The 18,737-nt window shown below is 37.7% G+C and overlaps 1 protein-coding gene across 2 annotated transcripts in view; it reads left to right on the top strand.

Annotated features, from left to right (window-relative positions):
• The first annotated feature begins 16,709 nt into the window (after positions 1 to 16,709).
• The window catches only part of LOC117407447 (NADP-dependent malic enzyme, mitochondrial-like), a 62,355-nt gene continuing 60,327 nt past the window's right edge, over positions 16,710 to 18,737 (top strand). The window contains exons 1-2 of one of the 2 annotated variants that reach the window (XM_034012481.3): positions 16,710 to 16,901; positions 17,374 to 17,585. In XM_034012481.3, coding sequence (XP_033868372.2) covers positions 17,403 to 17,585 — 183 coding nt within the window. In that variant the 5' untranslated portion in view covers positions 16,710 to 16,901; positions 17,374 to 17,402. The remainder of the gene's footprint in view (positions 16,902 to 17,373; positions 17,586 to 18,737) is intronic. The other variant, XM_034012480.2, reaches the window with a different exon arrangement.

Genomic DNA, 18,737 nt, shown 5'->3' with positions numbered 1-18,737 from the left:
CAGAAACTTTTTCAAAGTTTAGCCAACTCTGCTTCTGTCCACGTGATTAGAACCCACCCGTAGTCTGCTCTGCGCTACACAGCCCACGATATTTGCATTTTACTGGTTTTGATATGGTGAATAAAGTCGAAGCATACACGTCCCTAGCAATACAAGTTTATTTGGCTTGAGAAGCATAACCTGTACATTTATGATTTCCTAAAAAAATGAATACAAATAAATAACAGCAGAAAAAGTATTGGAAAACATGGTAAAACTGCTAAATTACTGCAAATGTTAAACTTGTATAACATATATGTCCGCACATAGAGAGTTATATTATATTTTATCATACACATACCAAATACATCAGAAACTTTGCATTTTAATATACTTGGTCCATTCATGTCTGTACAATTATTAATATAACACAGCATAGCTAGCGTTCTTGATTTAATAATAATTGCATAACATCAAGCTTTAGCGGGTACAACTCTAAACCATTTATAGTGCAAAGGAAAGTGCAAAACATTTGTTTACCCAGACTGCCCCTGAGACTTTAAAAACAGTGTGGAGCTACGGTGAGGGGAGGACTAGAGCTACTGTAAATAAATAAGGACAAATAAAATAACACAAGTTAAAAAGATACCTGACAAAGAAGGTAAGGGTTTGTTCTATTCCAGTAAGAGAATAGTGTCGATATGTCATTGAACTGCACAATTCTAAAACCGGGTGACGGTTATGAGAATCTTCACTTTTATAAATGGCGCAGTCTGGCCATTCTAGCATGGGGCACATTCTCAGTTTACACACGGCTAGTGACCTAAACATGACAGTGTAGTGGTGCACCATACAAAAAATAACACCTGGGATGTAGTTGTTGCTGTATACAGTATTTCAAGGGATTATTCCAAGTTTTATTACACTAATCTGGAACTAATTTGAGCCAGTACGAATTTGAGCCAGCATTAATTTGTCAATATAAAGAAACTGCAATTCCCCAGTCTTTACTATGCTGGCACCAGCCCATCTTGCTATTTTTTTGTCAGTATGAACATGGATTGATTTTACTTTTAAAGGGGTGCCTTCCAAAGGTGAATACAACAGCAGTGCTGCAATTATTATTAGGTAATAACCACCGCTGAGTATAACATATCAAGCTATTTTGTCAGTTAACTACAGTGTAAGAACTGATAAAAACACACCCTATATGGTTACCTGTCAGAGTTTGGTACCATGCATGTGTTTTTAGTCCAAAACAAAACCCTGCCTTCCATGTTGCTTTTACCTGTGAAGAAAGAACCCATGTTTCTGTCTACCCTCAGCAAGTCCCGTTTCTACCCATATCTACCAAATGCATTTCTTATGACTGCTAGTTTATTCAAATTTCATCGCTACTCATCTTGTCTGTATTCAAATGAGTGGACTATGGGTGTAAGGAGTCATGTCCTGTTGTCAAGTAGTAGTTGGTTTCTTTGAACAACACAATTAAAGTTCTGCCTGTAGCACTTTCTGGAAAATAAATGCAAATTGCTTTTTACTGATTTATTGACTAAACAAACATACCATATCTTGGCCACATACATTTTCACAACTCCAAGGTCTATCTTATCATGAATCATTCAATGTATTAAATAATTAAGACTGACTAATGATATTACAGTAGATGCACAGAGGTAAAATGGCATGCAGTATGGGTTACTTTTCATAGCCCCTGGCACAGCCTCTGCCTGCCTAGGCAAGCTTTATCTTAAATCCATTCATTACCTCAGGGTCTCTGCCCAAGTCTACTTGACTGCTAGACCTTGGCAAAGCTTGCTCTTCTGTTCTGTCAGCACATTTTGCTTACTGTATGTGCTCTTCTGATCACCTATTGCAGATCAGCCAGCCCAAGCCAGGTCTTAACAAAAGGGTGGGGAATTTGATTGGTGCACGGGAGGTTTCATGATTTTAGATTTTGTCCAGTTGCTGCATTTATGAAGCAATAGCACTGAAGAATATATGAGTAGGGATTGTTATCACTGGGCCCTATATCCATAAAGCTTTAACTCATGAGATATTTAACAGGTGATTCATCTTTAACTGTGTTTTTATGGATTACATAGCATTCTGGATCCAGTGTTCTAGATCTAGAACTGTTCCAAATGTAGACTGTTGTGAAGGAAGTCAATATAGTCTAGATCATGGATATCAACCTTTATTTAACCCATTAAAGCATACAACATCCGTAAGAAACTATATTTAATCCATCATGGAACTTTGTGAATACGGTTCATTGTTTTAGAATACTGTGACTTGTTTATATTACAGGCAAGAAAGGATCTTTACAGTGGCTTGGCTCCAGGATGACTCACAGTCAGGCACCTAAGTATTCTCCAGAATGTTTATCTCACACTTATTTTTTTTTATTCTTGCACGCACACAAACTACATAGCACAGCATGCAGATAATCTGATAGCTTGACTTTGGCTTTTGGCTCAAGGTGTAGCACCATGTTGAATTTGAAACAAATACCATAATACCTGATCTTTATTAAAAGAGAACAACTTAACAAAACAGAGAAATTGGTTTATTGAGTTTGTATGGCTCAGTAGTCGTGTATCTCTTTATACCCAATGTGGACAAGGATAATGGGTGGTAATGGAGCAACTAATTCACTGTGTAGAAGCAGGACCCACACTGGAAAAACAATCTGCTGCACCTTAACTGTGCTACCCTGCGGACATGGATTTATTATCCATGTCCGCAGGTAGAGCATTTCCTTTGTGTGCCTCTAGTGCAGCATTTGAGACACAGGGGTTTATTGGGCTTCTGATTGCTGGCAGCTCTCCAACAGGGTCTTTTGAACGGATCCACCAACTTTGGTCCCCAAAGCAGCCTTTTTAGATGTATGTATATACGTGAAAGCAAGCAAGGCTTACCTCATTTATAGACAACTGACCTGCAAACCCATGACTTTGTGGCCAGGCATTGAATTGTGGAGAGAAATACTGCATCCCGTAAGCCACTGAATTTTGCATTTGCTTTTTCATGCTATGCAATGTATTTAGATTATTCTTTACATCCTTTCTTTACCATACGTATCTGTGATTCTATATGTTCCTTCCTACAATTCTCTATGTTTTTACCTTGGTATAGCAGCAGACCTTGTTAAGCTTTTAATTTCTTCTTCTGTTTTTCCTCTGTAAGATGGAGAAGCTATTGGGAGCTGCTAGGACGTGTTGAAAGCAGCTGCCTTCAATTATTTTTATTAAAGGTTGTATTAAATCAGGATGTGGATTATTCTTGTTAAATGGACTTCCTTCGTCAATTAATTAGTAAGAAATATGTCTAGGCTGTGTAATAGCTACTGTGCTGATTTTCATCTATTTTGTCAGTGACTTTTGGGACCTGATCGCCCACTTCATACATTTGCCTGAAAAGTTCCTACAGTGGAAAATATAGGCATTGCTGTTAAGAAGTTAATCAGTACTTTGTTTAAAGCAGTTTTTAACTTTTCTTTGCTGCTGACCAGCTGCAAACAGCTGTTTTGTGAACTGCGTCTTCAAAATGGGGGAGCCAAACATTTATAATGGACATCAGTAACTCATCAGTAACTCAGATCTAATTATGTATGAAGTTTCACATGATTGCGTTCATGTCATGCATTCCTATGAAGTAAACAACTATCTCTCAACATTAACTCACATCATGCATTCTTCCCATACTGCAATGGTTCTGTGCTAAGGGACAATGATAAGCATGCAGCAAAGGTATGAGACTCTGTATTGTAATACAGTGGTAACACTGTAATACCTTAATATACTAAAGGTATCATAATAACAGTATGAACAAATACACACTGGTCATCTACTGCAGTACCATGCATCCATGTCAGTACTAGTGTGTTCCTGTATAGGACTGTGTGGAAGCCCTACTGGTGCACGGGTGTGTTGGGAATATTGGGTGGCAAGGAGGGGGTTAAATTTCTTCCTGCAAAAACACGTGGGAAACTCGTGGGAAGCCACAGGTGTATAAAAAGGGTGATCACAGGTGACTTGGGAATAGTGATAGTGAAGGTGCGGTGCGGTACTGTGTGTGTTTGTTTTGTTATTTTTGTGATTGTAAATCACTGCTAATGCTACCCGGTCACAGACTGCAATATGTTTTTCAAATCCACTGTGTTGTCATTGCTGGTGTTATAATAATATACCATTGGACTCCAGTGTAAGCTGTAAGCTTTGATACCTTCATCCCTGGGAAACTCTTAAAGGTCAAAGCGTAATGCCCCTTTTCATTCTAAATTGTCCTGGGATTTGTCATGAGTAAAGACTTTGAGAATCCAGCCCATTATTTTTTAAATTCAACGTGTACTGTATGCATCAGCAGGCAGATAGTAATAAATACACTAAGAGAACATTTACACCACCGTTCCAATAGCGGGTGCTATTTGGTAAGATGCCTTCCTCTTTTGATACAAAATGATATGCACCTGTTTTTATTTATTTGTAATTAGTAGTATATACTTCATTATGTAGATTAATTGCAGTTGTTTCAATAACACCTAGTGGACCTTTATTTTTAACAGACTCCCAAACTATTGTTCATTTTTTTCATTTAATTTTGGGTTCTAGGTGTAGATCAAGTCCCTCTGCAGAACTGAAATGCACATCTGTTTAATCACAAGAAAGTAGAAGATTCCTCGCTTGTATAAACTGTGTATTTCTGTCAACCGTTTCCCTGACTTCTGCTAGGGAACATTGCCCTGCTCCTTGGGACAACAGAACCTTGCTACCTGTCTTGGGTACAAGACCTCCAAAAGGGATGTGAAATCCAGAATTAGGGCTGTCATTGGAGGCATCATAGTGGAGTGCCTGCAGAATCCTGTTACATGATGACTGCAGAGTGGCAGGGGTCCCATTGAGATACTGGATGGTGTGAACCAACAAGTGACTGAATCTTCCAGTAGCCTAGTATACAACACCTCACCATTCCTTCATTCATTTCTCTGATAGTCCTGAAAACAAACTCTAGTAGAAATAGCGGCTTTTGGAAGGTTTCCGTGACCTTTAGAAGCAAACAAGTAATAAAGTAAATGAAAGAATGTTTCTCTTCTGAAGACTGTTGTTCTGTTACTGGAGAAGCTGCCATTAGCCACCTACCAATGTATTATATAACCTTGCTCAGCACATTCCAGTAGACATCCCCATTCAGAATATCACCTACTGGACACTATTTTATGAATGACACCCACAGAATTTTCATCTTTGAAAAACTTTGTTTTTCTGAAATTACTGCTCAGTCTTACTTTACAGAGGACATTGTACTGCTTCTCATGTGGCTGCCCTTTAACATGGTGATTGAGATCTCAGGTGGTCAGAAGACAGGCTCAGTACAAGTGTTTCGTTTTTAAGCAGGGCTTTTGATTTTAGGTTTTAAAAAGCACAGACATTTCTATTTAAAAAAAAATGAACGCTGAAAACAACACAGAACAGAAGCCGTATTTATGAGCATGCATTTTTGTGTGGGAATATAGGGTTAACCAATAAAAAATAAAAAAATAAAATTAAAAAAAACTAGACATGTCCTCAAGGCTATTACACCTTTTATTCTGAGTAGAGGAAGTCAGAGGAACATTGTTAATTCTCTAAAGCTGCTCAATAAGGAGTAAAAACACATTTTAGAGATGACCTTTTGATCCCATGGTTTCACTTCAGAATAATACATTTGTTCTGGCAAGTTTTATAAAGTCGTGTCACTCGGGAGTTGGTTCAAAGGAGTGTATTATTATTATTATTATTATTATTATTATTATTATTATTATTATTATTATTATTATTATTATTATTATTATGTGGCTGTGATAAAGGATACAATACTAAAGTGCAATTCAAAATGGTGTATAGTCCTTATATATGACAACAATTACTTTGGAAATGTATCATAGTCAATGTTTATTGGGGTTTGTATGTACACTATGATTAAAAAGATGCTTTCATCTGATGCCTGTTAAAAAAATCCACTAATTTGGGGATGTGTTTTCTCTTTGTTTGTGAGTAGATCAGTTGAAGGGGAGGTTCATTATAACTGCTCAGCAAACTGAAGAGGGGTGACGCCCTAAAGTAATATCCTAGCAGTGCCACTAGTTTTCATGTATTTCCCATAAGGCCTAGTTTATATACTAGTACAGTCATCCGTCTTTGTTTTCTCAGATGGCTCTGTGGGTTAAGTAACCTCAGCTCACTGGAAACAAACCATTTTCCAGCTTTATAAAAGCACATTCATACTGTGGTCATAACCTTTTGTTGACAAATTAGGTTTGGAACACAAAACATTGCATTAAATTAAATTCAAACTTTAAGCTAATCACATGCACCGGGTTATGAAATGTTGTATCTATTTATGTACACTTTAAGTATGTTTGCAAGTCAGTTAAAGACCTTTCCACATTATTCATCCAGACAGATCATGGTTTTTTTTTTCTCTTTAAAACTTTTCTCGCAAGCGATTTGGAATAAAAAGCTTTTTTTTTTTAAATGATAGATTTGTGTTTCAAAAGCCCCCTATTCCAAATAAAACCAAACCAAAGCCCCCCTTCCAAAGCAAAGAATAACTTCCTCTTCTATAAGCTTTGTTGGGCAACCCTGGAGACACGGTCTCTTCCTGTAGCATTGTGGTGGGGACAGGGCTTATAGAGGACTGAAGTTGGCTGCTCAATAGAGACTTTCAACTCATATTCTTCCTACACTATGGGAGAGATAAAACAAGGACATTATGCAGGTCATGTACTGTAGCAGCACTGTCATTTCTGATGGAGTCGAGCCCCATGAAGTGGTCTGCAGAAGAAGGGAAATGATTGGATAGATTTGAAAAAAGACATCTTAATAAGTGGGCTTTATTTAAGTCCTTCACCTTTTGCATCTCCGGATTTTTCTGAATCTAGTCTAGAGCAATGCAGCATGGGAAATAATCTGGTTGAGGAGCACACAGTTTGGGGAGATGTTGTTATGCAGAGCATTTCATGTTTCTTTGTCTCCAATGCTACATTGAGGAGTGCTTCAGCACAAATCGTAGGCAACACTGTGAGGAATGAAGACTACATTTGCATGCTGCAGTCTCTTTCATTTTTTATATTTGTCAGCTTTGCACACTTTCACTGCAGATCAAAAGCAATTTAAGATCATAATCTCAAAAACTGCAGTTTGTAAGTAGAACAGCGCAAGATAATTATGTCTAAAATAAAGCACTGAAAAAATCAAATCGACTAATTAATTTAATTTAAATGATTTTAATCGCTAAAATAAAAGTTAGCAGATGGGATGGGAAGTTATGACAACTCCAGATATGTTCCTGGTTTGGAAGTAATTATGGTTTGACATTTACACTACTTTCTGCACATTAATAATCGTCCTTGGACTTATGTAATTATCTCTAATTGACTGTGAACTAAGGTCTTTTGGGAGCATGCTTTCATAGCTGTTAGTAATGTTCTGCATGGCTTTGATTCAGATGACATGGCATATATTGTAAACCAGGCAGGTTCAGTCACACTCCTGGAGGGCCAGTCCACCTATGGTTGTCTAAGAAATTAAATAATAACCTACTTTGGGGTCCAAATAAATCATCTAGAACCGGTCTGGCACAAAGCCCAGGGCCAGCTTTGGTCACCTCTGTTGTAAATTGTTTACGGATGTATAAATTAAGTCAACCCATACAATGTAGATACAGTATATTATCCTGATCCCCACCAGAATAGAGTCAAAATAATATTTTAAACCAGCTCACTGGGATTCTAGTGGGACTTTGAAGACTACAGGCCAGATTTTCAAAAGCTATTTACTCTTATGTATCAATAGTGCTTTTTTTTATTTCTAGAAGGAAATAGAAAACATCAAATATAATTCGAAAGAGAAACAATTTAAGATTATTTAAGATTATTTTCAAGACTGAATATAATGTTTATTTCTGGCTTGATAACATTATTAAATGTTTTTTTTTAATGAAGTTTAGTGTACAAGCAAGAAGCATTCATAATTCTAATAAACAAAGAGGCTTGCCAATTAATGTTTAGTGGTAGTGGCCAGGACAATTTGACAGGATTCAATGCGCCCTGTATGTATGGGCATTCAAATATGGGCATCATTAGTCTTGAGGCACAGTTTTACAATGGCATCCCAGTGGCATCTTTCAAACTTTTTGCATACACATTACTTCTAAACAGTTTTCAAGTGCATTTCTGAGTAAATGATATTACAAACATAAGTGTGTTTGTGTGGTGGTACTTTATTACACTAATGTATTCAGTCAAATACTTAGAAGCATCTGACTCTGAACAAGTCTATCATCAGTTTATCGAATCACTGCTTGGCTGTTCTAACCACCTTGTGATTCATTTCAATAAAATGATTCCAGGTGTCCAGCCGATTTGAAGTATATATTTCAGTTCATATTAAGACTAGTTTCCAGGTGTGTAAGAGTCTCTCCAGATAGTTTAACAGTTACAATTAATTCCCAATTGTTACATATGCAATATGCTGGCAGGCCACAGTTAAAAAGAAAAAATTCTCCACCCTTGATGGAAACTACCGGCCCTTTAGAAGCAATACACAGAGCGTAACATGCTGTAATGAGAGAACTGCCCAAATGGAAAGTGTGTCAATTGAAATGAACAGTGGTATATTGTTCTTGTTGGATATTACAAATCTGAAGTGTAACAACTGCCGTGTTTTTATTTCATGCTTTGGGAATGAAAAGTTAGTAGTTCCGGCATCATCCGGATTCCCAGCGCTTTACACATCTGTATTTAATAGGCTTTAAGGTCTCCAGATAAGTGATTACGTTTAGTTTTTTTTTTACAAGCACAGTTGTAAAACTCAGGCTGTAGAGAAGAGATGTTTTGAAGACTTATTTCTGTCCCACTTCGTCAACAAAACAAAACAAAAAACATATAGGAATATTACACATGCGAAGAGCAAAAGCAGAAAGGCCCTATCCTGAAAGTCACATGCATGTGTAACAGGCTGGAGGCTAGACGTGAACCGGCGACCCTGAGCAATGCAAGAGTGTCTTAACAACAATGCAAAAGAGCTGGGCTAGTCTGCAGTCATGGTTATAGAGCTTTTAACCTCATCTCATCTGTGGCAGAATGAGGGTACTGGCCTGTGTATATGTGTGTTTTGTAGTGGTGGTGGGTAATTAAAGGGTTAATTCACTTGCACTTTAAAAACACGTGAGAATGTGGTGGAGGGTTTAATTGATTAAGTGGGTGTAAATTGCTGCACAGGTGTGTGTATATAAGGGAGCACTGAGAGCACAGGGTTAGTTGGTGTTAGGATTCTGGAGAGGGTAGATCGCTGATCCTGTGTGTGCGAGATCTGTTTTTGTTTAAACTGTTTATTTTGTTTGTTTTATTTAATAAATACGTGCCAGAGCGCTTTTCCCTGCACATCCTGACTCTGAGTCTCCTTACCACGGTCAGCCTGTCACATCATCTCACCGACAGGGGACAGAATCCGTAACAGCTGCGTATCACACAACACACAACCTGTTACACACATGGCAATACTCCAAAATGAACAATGATGCATTTTTTGAGAAAGTCCTCAGTGTACAGCCCAATAATTTGCTGCCAATTCACACAGATATTTCAACAGACTGATCTGGAATACAGTTGAATGCTCGATTTATGATACCTTGGAATCCACTGATAAATGACAACCTGTTAAATCCAACATTCCCTACTGCACAGAGACACCAGGCTCTATTCTCAAAGCTTTGTACTGTAAATAGTCATTATTTCCCTCTGGGTCTCTTTTGAGTAACTTCTTGTCCACTCTTCAAAATGAATTCTTCTTGGTGAGTCTTAGCAATTACCGCTGACAACATGTTACAATTTGCACAGTTGAAAAAACAAAACTACTTAGGCATGTTTTAACATACCAGGTATACTTCTCAGTGCATCAACAGCTTTTGTTCACAGATGCCAAAACATTGCAAATGCCCGTTATGTGTTGGGCACATGGTAAGAGGAGTCAGTACAAGCCTGACCATTAAGGTGTAAATGAGGTAGTGCATCAGAAGGAAGACATGCCAGGTCGTAACAGCTCTTTCAAGGGAGTAGAGTGGTTCCATTCGTCACGCCATAAATAACTGACAGAAGAAAAGTCATGGGTATCCTGTTTGATTACACTGATCCAGTCTGATTTTCATCTGCATAAGTTTTGACCAGCATGACTTTGATCCGATTTGACTCTCATCCAACATGACTTCCATTCTATTATGCTTGGGTGCAAACTGACACCAGCAAATAGTTTTTTGGACAATTTGACTGTGAACCTAGTAAGACCAGTGGCAAGCTTCAGTTGATAATCAACTTGAAAACTCTAGCCTTAAGCCGAGGGGATACTGGTCTACATGTTGCTAGAAAAATGTAGAAAGGGATGCTTTTTTTGTAGAAACTGACGTGCAAGCTACAAGTTTCAGGCAAATTTGCTGCAAGCAACTGTATCAAAGGACCGTTCAATTTGTAGAAGAAACATTACATCATAGAATAAATCAGCCAATGAAAGTGATGTAAAAAGTCATGTGACTAGCTTCTTCGCTGGCTAAAAAAATGAATGTGAAGTCAGTTTAATATTGTGAAGGAGACTCTCCTTATTGATATTTTTCAGGGTAATTTTTTTTTTCTTTTTTTTTCTTTTATAGGTGGTTAATGGTAATAGGTAGTTAATGACCAATTGGTCAGTTAATGCCACGAGATACACTTATTAATATTATATACCTTGACAAAAACGATTTACTATTATAAACTGTTTTAAACACAATATTGTGCTGTCATTATAGTCTAATAGAAATTACAAAACAAAAAAAGCTGGTTTGGTACCGATGCTGAAGCATTAGAACGTTCATGTTAAAATGCAACGGTGTGTTAACAGTATGTTACGTTTAAGATCACAAGTTGTGTTTTCAGTGGTCATTTTGTCTCAAATAAAGGCTTTCGTTTGATACAACTCAATAGTAATGGATAAAGTGAGTTTTGTTTAAAGCCTTTTGAACATTGCAGTTCAGCAGAGACAACTTGCAAATTTTGTTACACACAGTTACCAATATTAAGTCAAGTTCAAGTCTCAAACTAGGGACCCTTTGAAGAGACCAGAAATCTCTCACCGCACTTTAGTTCTAAGGCCTGTGGCAGCTGAGAGACCACCTATAGCCAACAAATAGAGGACCACTGGAAAGGGACACTTGGACAGTCAAACCCCGATCTAGCCATCAAGAATGACCCTCTTGTGGTGCTGCTAGAGCTGCCTTTTGGTGGTAGACTGAAGGCTCCCAAGAAATGAGAAATGCCTGTGCTTATGTGACAAGGTGAGTTCAAGCACTGAAATAACAAGCAGAAAGAAAAGAAGAAGATTCCAGTCCCTTTCCCAAGGTCAGTGTGTTCCAAAAAATATGCTCTGGAAAATATGGACTTGACTCTATCTACATTTCTGAACAGATAATAATACACATAAAACAGTTGGTAAGCTCAACTCTATGTTCCAAACCCAGTGGATTTGCAGGTAGAAATGGACCAGATAAATATGTGGTATCTGAGGACACAGTAAGGGTTACATTTCAAGACATGAAGGCTTGTTGTTGTGTTATGACAGCTCTGTGGCATGGTGATCAATTTAGCTGCCGTGTGAAGTAACTGGGTATATATATGTAATCTCCCAAGGGAACAACCCAGAGAGTGACCCAATTTGAATCTGTATTTCATCATATTCTTACAATACAAAGCAGCATATGTCTTGAAAATGTACAGTGAGGCTATTATGATTCAAACGAAACTGGTCATTTTCAAAGAAAATCCAACATTATTTATTTGTTTAACCAGGAAATTTCCCCATTGAGACCGAGAGGGTCCTGGAAAAAAAATACAAAGACAATTACAAGTACAAGCACACAATAAAAATATATGTGGTTCAAACTTCATCAGCAGCATACAGAGATCAAAGAACATAAGCTGTGAATGTAAAAACCGCCGTGCTTGTCATAATAAAGCTGAGATATCAAGCTGTATCCACTGTATCCATGCAGTGGAAAGAGCAAAAGTTTAAAAACAAATGACTGTTTTTATAACTGTTGGTAAAAAGAAGGCCAGGACAGAGAAGATACTGTAACTGCACAGTTTAATTTCCTACTATAGACTTTTAAACTGCTGTATTAAAACATTAAGTGAGCAGTAATGTACAGGTCTACATTATTTTGGCAAATATACATGTAACGTGAGAAATGTTACATTGCATTACATCATGTTTAGATGTCACTCTGAACACATTTTTTTTCTTCACCCTTAAAGGGCCTTTTGGCCAATCCAGTGTTTCTCTTAAAAACACTTTACAAAGGAACAAGATAATATAATAAGCAAAAGATTCCTAAGTTATCAAAATTACCAAGTACCAACATTTTTCTAAAGGGGGGGAAACACTTATCATCTGCACTATTGCAAGACCACAGGAAATGCCAGCTGACCTCCTACGTGTATGGAATCTCCATCAGCCGTGAGACCTAGCAAAAACCCTGCACTCCAATCATTAGTTTAAGCGGTAATGTTAACTGAAAAAGCTGAACGTCAACATAACTGAAAACATAATATAAAACAAAAAGATCCCCTGCACATATTAAACTCTTCTTTGTTTTAAGATCATTAGTGGAAGTTTCCCATTGGGAAACAATGGCATTAACATTCACTGCAACTTTCCCACTGAGCTAGACCACCTTTTTCCTCTTGAACCTTTGTCAGCTTGACATTCATCCCTATAAAGACACTGAAGCCTAATGTGCAGGAAAAGTGAGGCTGGCCCTATGCTCCCACAGTATTATGTTAGCACATCTGTGTATACATTTAGGAAACACCTTTACTTGCAAATTGGCTTCTACAAACACATTAGTAACCCCGAGCTGTGTATGATGGTAATAACCATAAGTAACATGCATTATAAAATACAAATAACAACATTGCAATGTCAGTGCAATGGTTCTGTACTAAATTCTAATGGTAGCAATGGGCCACTACAATACCATAAGTCATGGACAGAATGGTACCAGTGGTGACATTTTATACTGTGACATTCCAGAATGGAATGATCCAGTACATACTGCTATTCCATTGTAGTTCCAATAGTACTGCATTAGTGCCAGCATGCTGCTGTATCTGGAACAATGTGGCGAGGTGCTGGTTCCAAATCCATTGTTTTGTCATTGCTGGTAATACTACAGTATGGGCTGCTAATGGTATTGTTTAGGTTTTTTCTTGGTAATATGATGGCTCAGTTATTTACTGATAACCAGAAAAAAAGGACAAGGGAAAAGGAATGCTTGTCAGAGAACTAAATATTATTTTCAAAACACATGCTTATAGTGGTAAAGGATCCAATTGAAATACATTTTAGAAAACTATACAAATAGACTAAATAGTACAGCAAATTTGGATCCATTTGAATTTAGATTCATTATTGATCATGTGTTAAAGTTTAATTGTGCCCAAAAAGTTTTTATAGGTATGTTGTTAGTAAAAGGAAAGCTTTGCAGACTAAAGGGTTTACTTACTAGTCTCAAGTGGTTTGCCAGTTTGAAGATGGTGAGCAATTCACTGATTTTATTATTTAGCAGATGACTTTATCCAAGGCAACTTATAGAGACTAGGGTGTGTGAACTATGCATCAGCTGCAGAGTCACTTACAACTATGTCTCACCAGAAAGACGGAGCACAAGGAGGTTAAATGACTTGCTCAAGGTCACACAGTGAGTCAGTGGCTGAGCCGGGATTTGAACCAGGGACGTCCTGGGTACAAACCTGTTTCTCTAATCACTGGACCACACAGCCTCCAGTTTTCTCTGATGATGATGATAGCCCTGAAAATCATTATACCAAAAAGACTAATTGCCAGGGACTGTTTGGCACATCTAGCCATCCTTGGTAACGTCCACCAATCTTGACTATTTTGCTATTTAAGCAAAGAGTCATGCAATGTTAGATTAGCCATTTTCAAGAGGTCTTCCCAGTTGACCATTTCAGGCTTAAGTGAAACCGTCACAACAGGGTCTACATCCTACCAATTTTTACTGCTAAATATTGTTATCCTACTTCCATTGCAGTCCTTGCTGTAATCCTCAAAATGCCTACATTTTCTTAGAGACCCGGTATTTTGAAATATTGAGCTTGAAGCTCGACATTCTGTCAGTTTACAGATCAACAGTGACTGACACTACAATCAGCTACGCAGACCCAATATAGAGACATATGCAACTCTCCAATGTCCTCCAATGCCACTGACTAAAATCTTAAAAGAAGCAGACATACTTAACGCTAAGCAATACTTTAAGTGCAGGACAGAAACCAGGACCAGAGAACACAGTTGGAAATGAAGCAGAGCTAGACTCAGGACAGGGGGAAGGAGACTGCATCACACAGAGAGTGGTGAGCGGATGGAATGGGATACTGTTGAGGCAGAATCACTTGGATCCTATAAGACCCAATCAATCAGCTACTAGGAACCGGATGAACGCAGCTGGGCGGAATGGCATCCTCTCGCTCGTACATGTTCTCCAGTGTCATCTATATAAACTGGTTAGTGATAACTCACTGCTGCCACTGTCCATCCATCCAGTACTTGCAATCACAGTCTGTACAGATGCAATGGTCATGCTTTATTCTCATAGACAGGAGGCCAGATTCAAAGCTTCAGACTCCAGATTGTTATGTGCACAACAAAAAAACCAACTAAAACTAGATGGTAACTTTACAAGTAAAGTTGTGTGGCTTGCTTTATTAGGAAAGTGGTCAAAGTAGCTGATTTGTGTCAAAAGTCACATTGTTTACTAATTGTCTTAGCTTAGAATGTGCTATAATTTGAAATTTCTCAAAGTTCTATGACAGTTGGTTAATTCAACAGTGGGAAGTAGCCTACTGAAAGAAGTTGATGCGGTTACTAAAACAGATGTACCTCTTGATTGGTAGATGCCATTCCTGTTTTGATGCCATATTTGAATACCTGAGAAGTAGAGGAAGATTTCATTTCCTCTAAGTATTTGTCTAACATGTTGGGAAAGTGGTCAAAACGGCAGTTATTTTTAAAAGTTCACAGAAAACGTAGTTCGTGCGGTTACTAAAACAGGTGTACCTCTTGATTGGTAAAAGTTATTTCTGTTTTGATTTCATATTTGAATAGCAGAGAAGTAGAGGAAGATTCCACATGCTCTAACTTTGTGTCTTACTTGTTGGGAAAGTGGTCAAAGTAGCTGATTTGTGTCAAAAGTTACATCATTTACAGTAAATAGTATGTTGGAAGTCTGGGAGTTTTTAAACAATGGGGAGCTTTAGAATGTTGAAAAAAGTCCCATTAAAGTGAAGGAAGATGGACAAAAAAGGACAAAAAGCTTAAAAAGTATACAATATATCAAAAAGTTGTATACAAGCACACTATTCCAGACCGGTCTACACGATTTAAAGTTTGAACGACGTTTGTAGATTAAACGGTGTAAGAGGAGTAGCGTGCCAAAAAATAAGAAGAAGAAGAAGAAGTATGTCGAAGATTTAAAGTGGGGACTCTTGCTTCGCAAGCCACACTAATGATTAATAACCAACAGAATACTGCTTGCGAAACCTTGAAGTATTTACCTCTGGTGTGGTAACCTTATTGGGTGAATTGTTCCTTTTGGAAATCTTGCAAAATAAATAAAAAAATAAATAAATCCATCCAACACCAGTATACATGTACTGTGCTGTACAATGATTTACCATGATTTTTATAGTTCTTTACTTTATTATTTTTAAGGAAACCAAAACAATGTACCTTATTTTTAGTCATTCTGCCATGGCAGCAGTAAAGTTACAATACCTCTTGTATATCATATAGTATATACACATTAAACCAGTAGATTTAAATTGGTTGCATTACACAGGCAGCACCAGTCTTAAAAATCATGCAACAATGCATTGTTTGAAGCAAACACAATTTGAATTCAAGAAAGGGATTAGTGCTTTTTGCAGCTGGGCATTGCTTTTATTGAATGGCTACAGAACAAGTCTGAAACACGCACTGCTTGCAGAAACCTGGTCGTGGGCAATGGCAAACAAGGAAGAACACCCGAATCCACAAATCAGTCAATTTTAAAAACAGTTAACTCTGTGTTTATCATCGGAACTAAGCAGTTACCTGTACTTACCAGCCAGTAATTCCAAGAACAGAGGTATATTCAGATGTACAAACAACAAAACTAGACTTTACCGCTAGGCATACCCCTAAAACGGGTTAAAGTAGCTCTTACCATTTTCTAGGGACATCTATCAGTGTGCTGTACTGCTGAGTAAATACATTTGTCAACTATAAAAGTGAAATATGCTACACAGTATACACAAATGATGAACATAATATAAACATCATTCTATCATGAGATGAAATGGTTTAAATGTGTGTGTCTGTGTGTGCAGTTAACAAAATGAATGTTAAAATGACTCAGTGGACAACATGATATTGTTAAAATACAATACAGCCACTTTATAATGAAAGCTCTCGGGGCGTTCCGGATAGACAACCGCTTTTCTTTTCTTCGGCCGCCGGAAACACCCTTAGCGCTTGGGCAGGAGATGTAAGCATTCCTACCAAATTGTTCTGTTTTGTCCCTTAAAGAACGCGGCGTGTGCCCTGCCTTCTGCATTAGCAGCCCGGTTGGTTCTCTCTCGGTGAAGAGGCGGGGGGAGCGGAGGGGAGGGGCGAGGAAAGAGAAAAAACACTGTCAATGACACAGGCACAGTCGACCTGTATCAGCTGTCTTTGTAGACTACGGCAAGAGCCATAGATAATTACAGGGAAAAGGACACTGTAAAACACAGCAGACACCTTGTAAAACTGACACGATTAAAAGTAAGGATATCTTGATACAATATCCATTTCAAGGTACGTAAAGTTTCCTGGGACGCATGCTTTACACATCGGGGTCTGAGGCATTGTTCCCGATGCTAACGTCTGCACAGTCATTGTTAACGTGTTTCAGTTTTTGGTGATGCTGCATTATTAGAAAATCACAAACTTTTGCGTATAGCTTGAGAAGGATTGCTTAATATGTATTATTTTCCACCTGTTGTGTTGCTATGAATGCTGCGGTGTGCTGCTAGCTACCAAGACGACTACTAGGCCTAATTGAGTTGTTTTTGTCAAGAAAGTTATTTTGCCTATACGGTAGAAAGATGATTTTTAGATTTTGCCATTTATTATAAAGTAATTTGAAGCCCCCGATTTAAAAAAAGAAACAACTCAATAATTGTATTTTTCTAAATAATTGTGTGTATTCACAGTCAGACGAGTTTATTATTTATTTATTTATTTATTTATTTGTTTGTTTGTTTGTTTGTTTGTTTGTTTTATGCAGGAAATATAAACACATTGCCCAACAAGAACATGCTGTCATTCTACAAAACAGCTACCAATAACCTGATGAAAATCCTGTCCAGAAATGCAGGTTTTCCATCAGTACGTCCCACAAGCAGAGCAGCCTTGGGGATGGCAAGAGCTAGTCACTCTGGGATAGTCCCCACCAAGAAGAGAGGATATGACATCACCAGGAATCCACACCTCAACAAGGTATGCCAAAACCAACACCCCTCTGTTTTTGTCTATAATCTTACCTTTGTTAAGGTACTTACTGTAAAACACTCCCATTGCATAGCAGTTTGGTCCATTCCTGTATTTACTATGAGTTTAATAAGACATTCCTGAGCTTGTTACATAAACATTGTGGCTAATCATTTTGCCTCAGTTGCATAAATTGCTATTGACAGTTAATTGCAGGTACAGTTCAGAAGTTCAAAAGCTATGGTACCTTATCATTTGATTCCCATCCATACCGTCATTAAGGTGCTGCTTTTTTATCATTAGAATAGTAAAGGAAAGAAGACTTGCATTGCATAGCAATTTTAGCCATCCAGGTTATATCACAAGTTTAAATAGGCACACAGCATTTACCTTGCTTTTGATCTACAACAGGTACTAAAATACTGTTGTATGTCTCAAATGTATCCACATGTTTTAACATATGCATACAGTGGATGTTGGTCATGGGCACTTATTTATGAAACTGATAATCAAAAGTCATAAAGCATATTCATTTAAGTGCTGCTTGTGAATTTGGGTTGTTTCTTGACCCACCATGGCTAGGTATTGAAGTGCACTGTTAAAAGTCAGGCTCAGATAGTCATGCAGCATGTACTAAAGTACTAAACTCATTCAAACATGCTATCATTTACAAATGGTAACGTGTTTGAATTTGTTTACAGAGCAAATAGAAGCTGGAAGATATGTGGTGCAATGAAACCTTATTCTAGTTATAATTGCACAAAGCTCTGCAGGGCAAATCAATAATAACTGAAGCAGCTTCTCATTAGAATACAGCTCGTTTCTTTTGTTATTGTTGGGTGCTAAAACCCAGAGTACACAAGGAGACTTTTCATTCCCCCTATACAGTCTGAAAATGGAGAAACCATTAAGATTTCATTGAAGTGTCTACAACCTACAGGATATCCATCTAATTAAAACAAGGGATTGGTGGCTTGTTAATTGCATTGTTAGGGGTCCTGAAGATTACTTTAGCCGAGTGAGATCACACACAGCCTTTACAAAAAGGTAGGAGGATTGGTGGCTAGCAACTCAGTCTAATTACTGGATATTATGGCAAAAAAAGCAATAATGAACCAATTAAAGTGCCATTACCAGTCGCTGTATGTTAAAAATGAAACA

The sequence above is a fragment of the Acipenser ruthenus genome, chromosome 8 (genome assembly GCF_902713425.1).
Source record: "Acipenser ruthenus chromosome 8, fAciRut3.2 maternal haplotype, whole genome shotgun sequence".
NCBI lineage: Eukaryota > Metazoa > Chordata > Actinopteri > Acipenseriformes > Acipenseridae > Acipenser > Acipenser ruthenus.
Note: the sequence above shows the minus strand (reverse complement) of the source record. Positions and strands in the feature narration are given on the sequence as shown.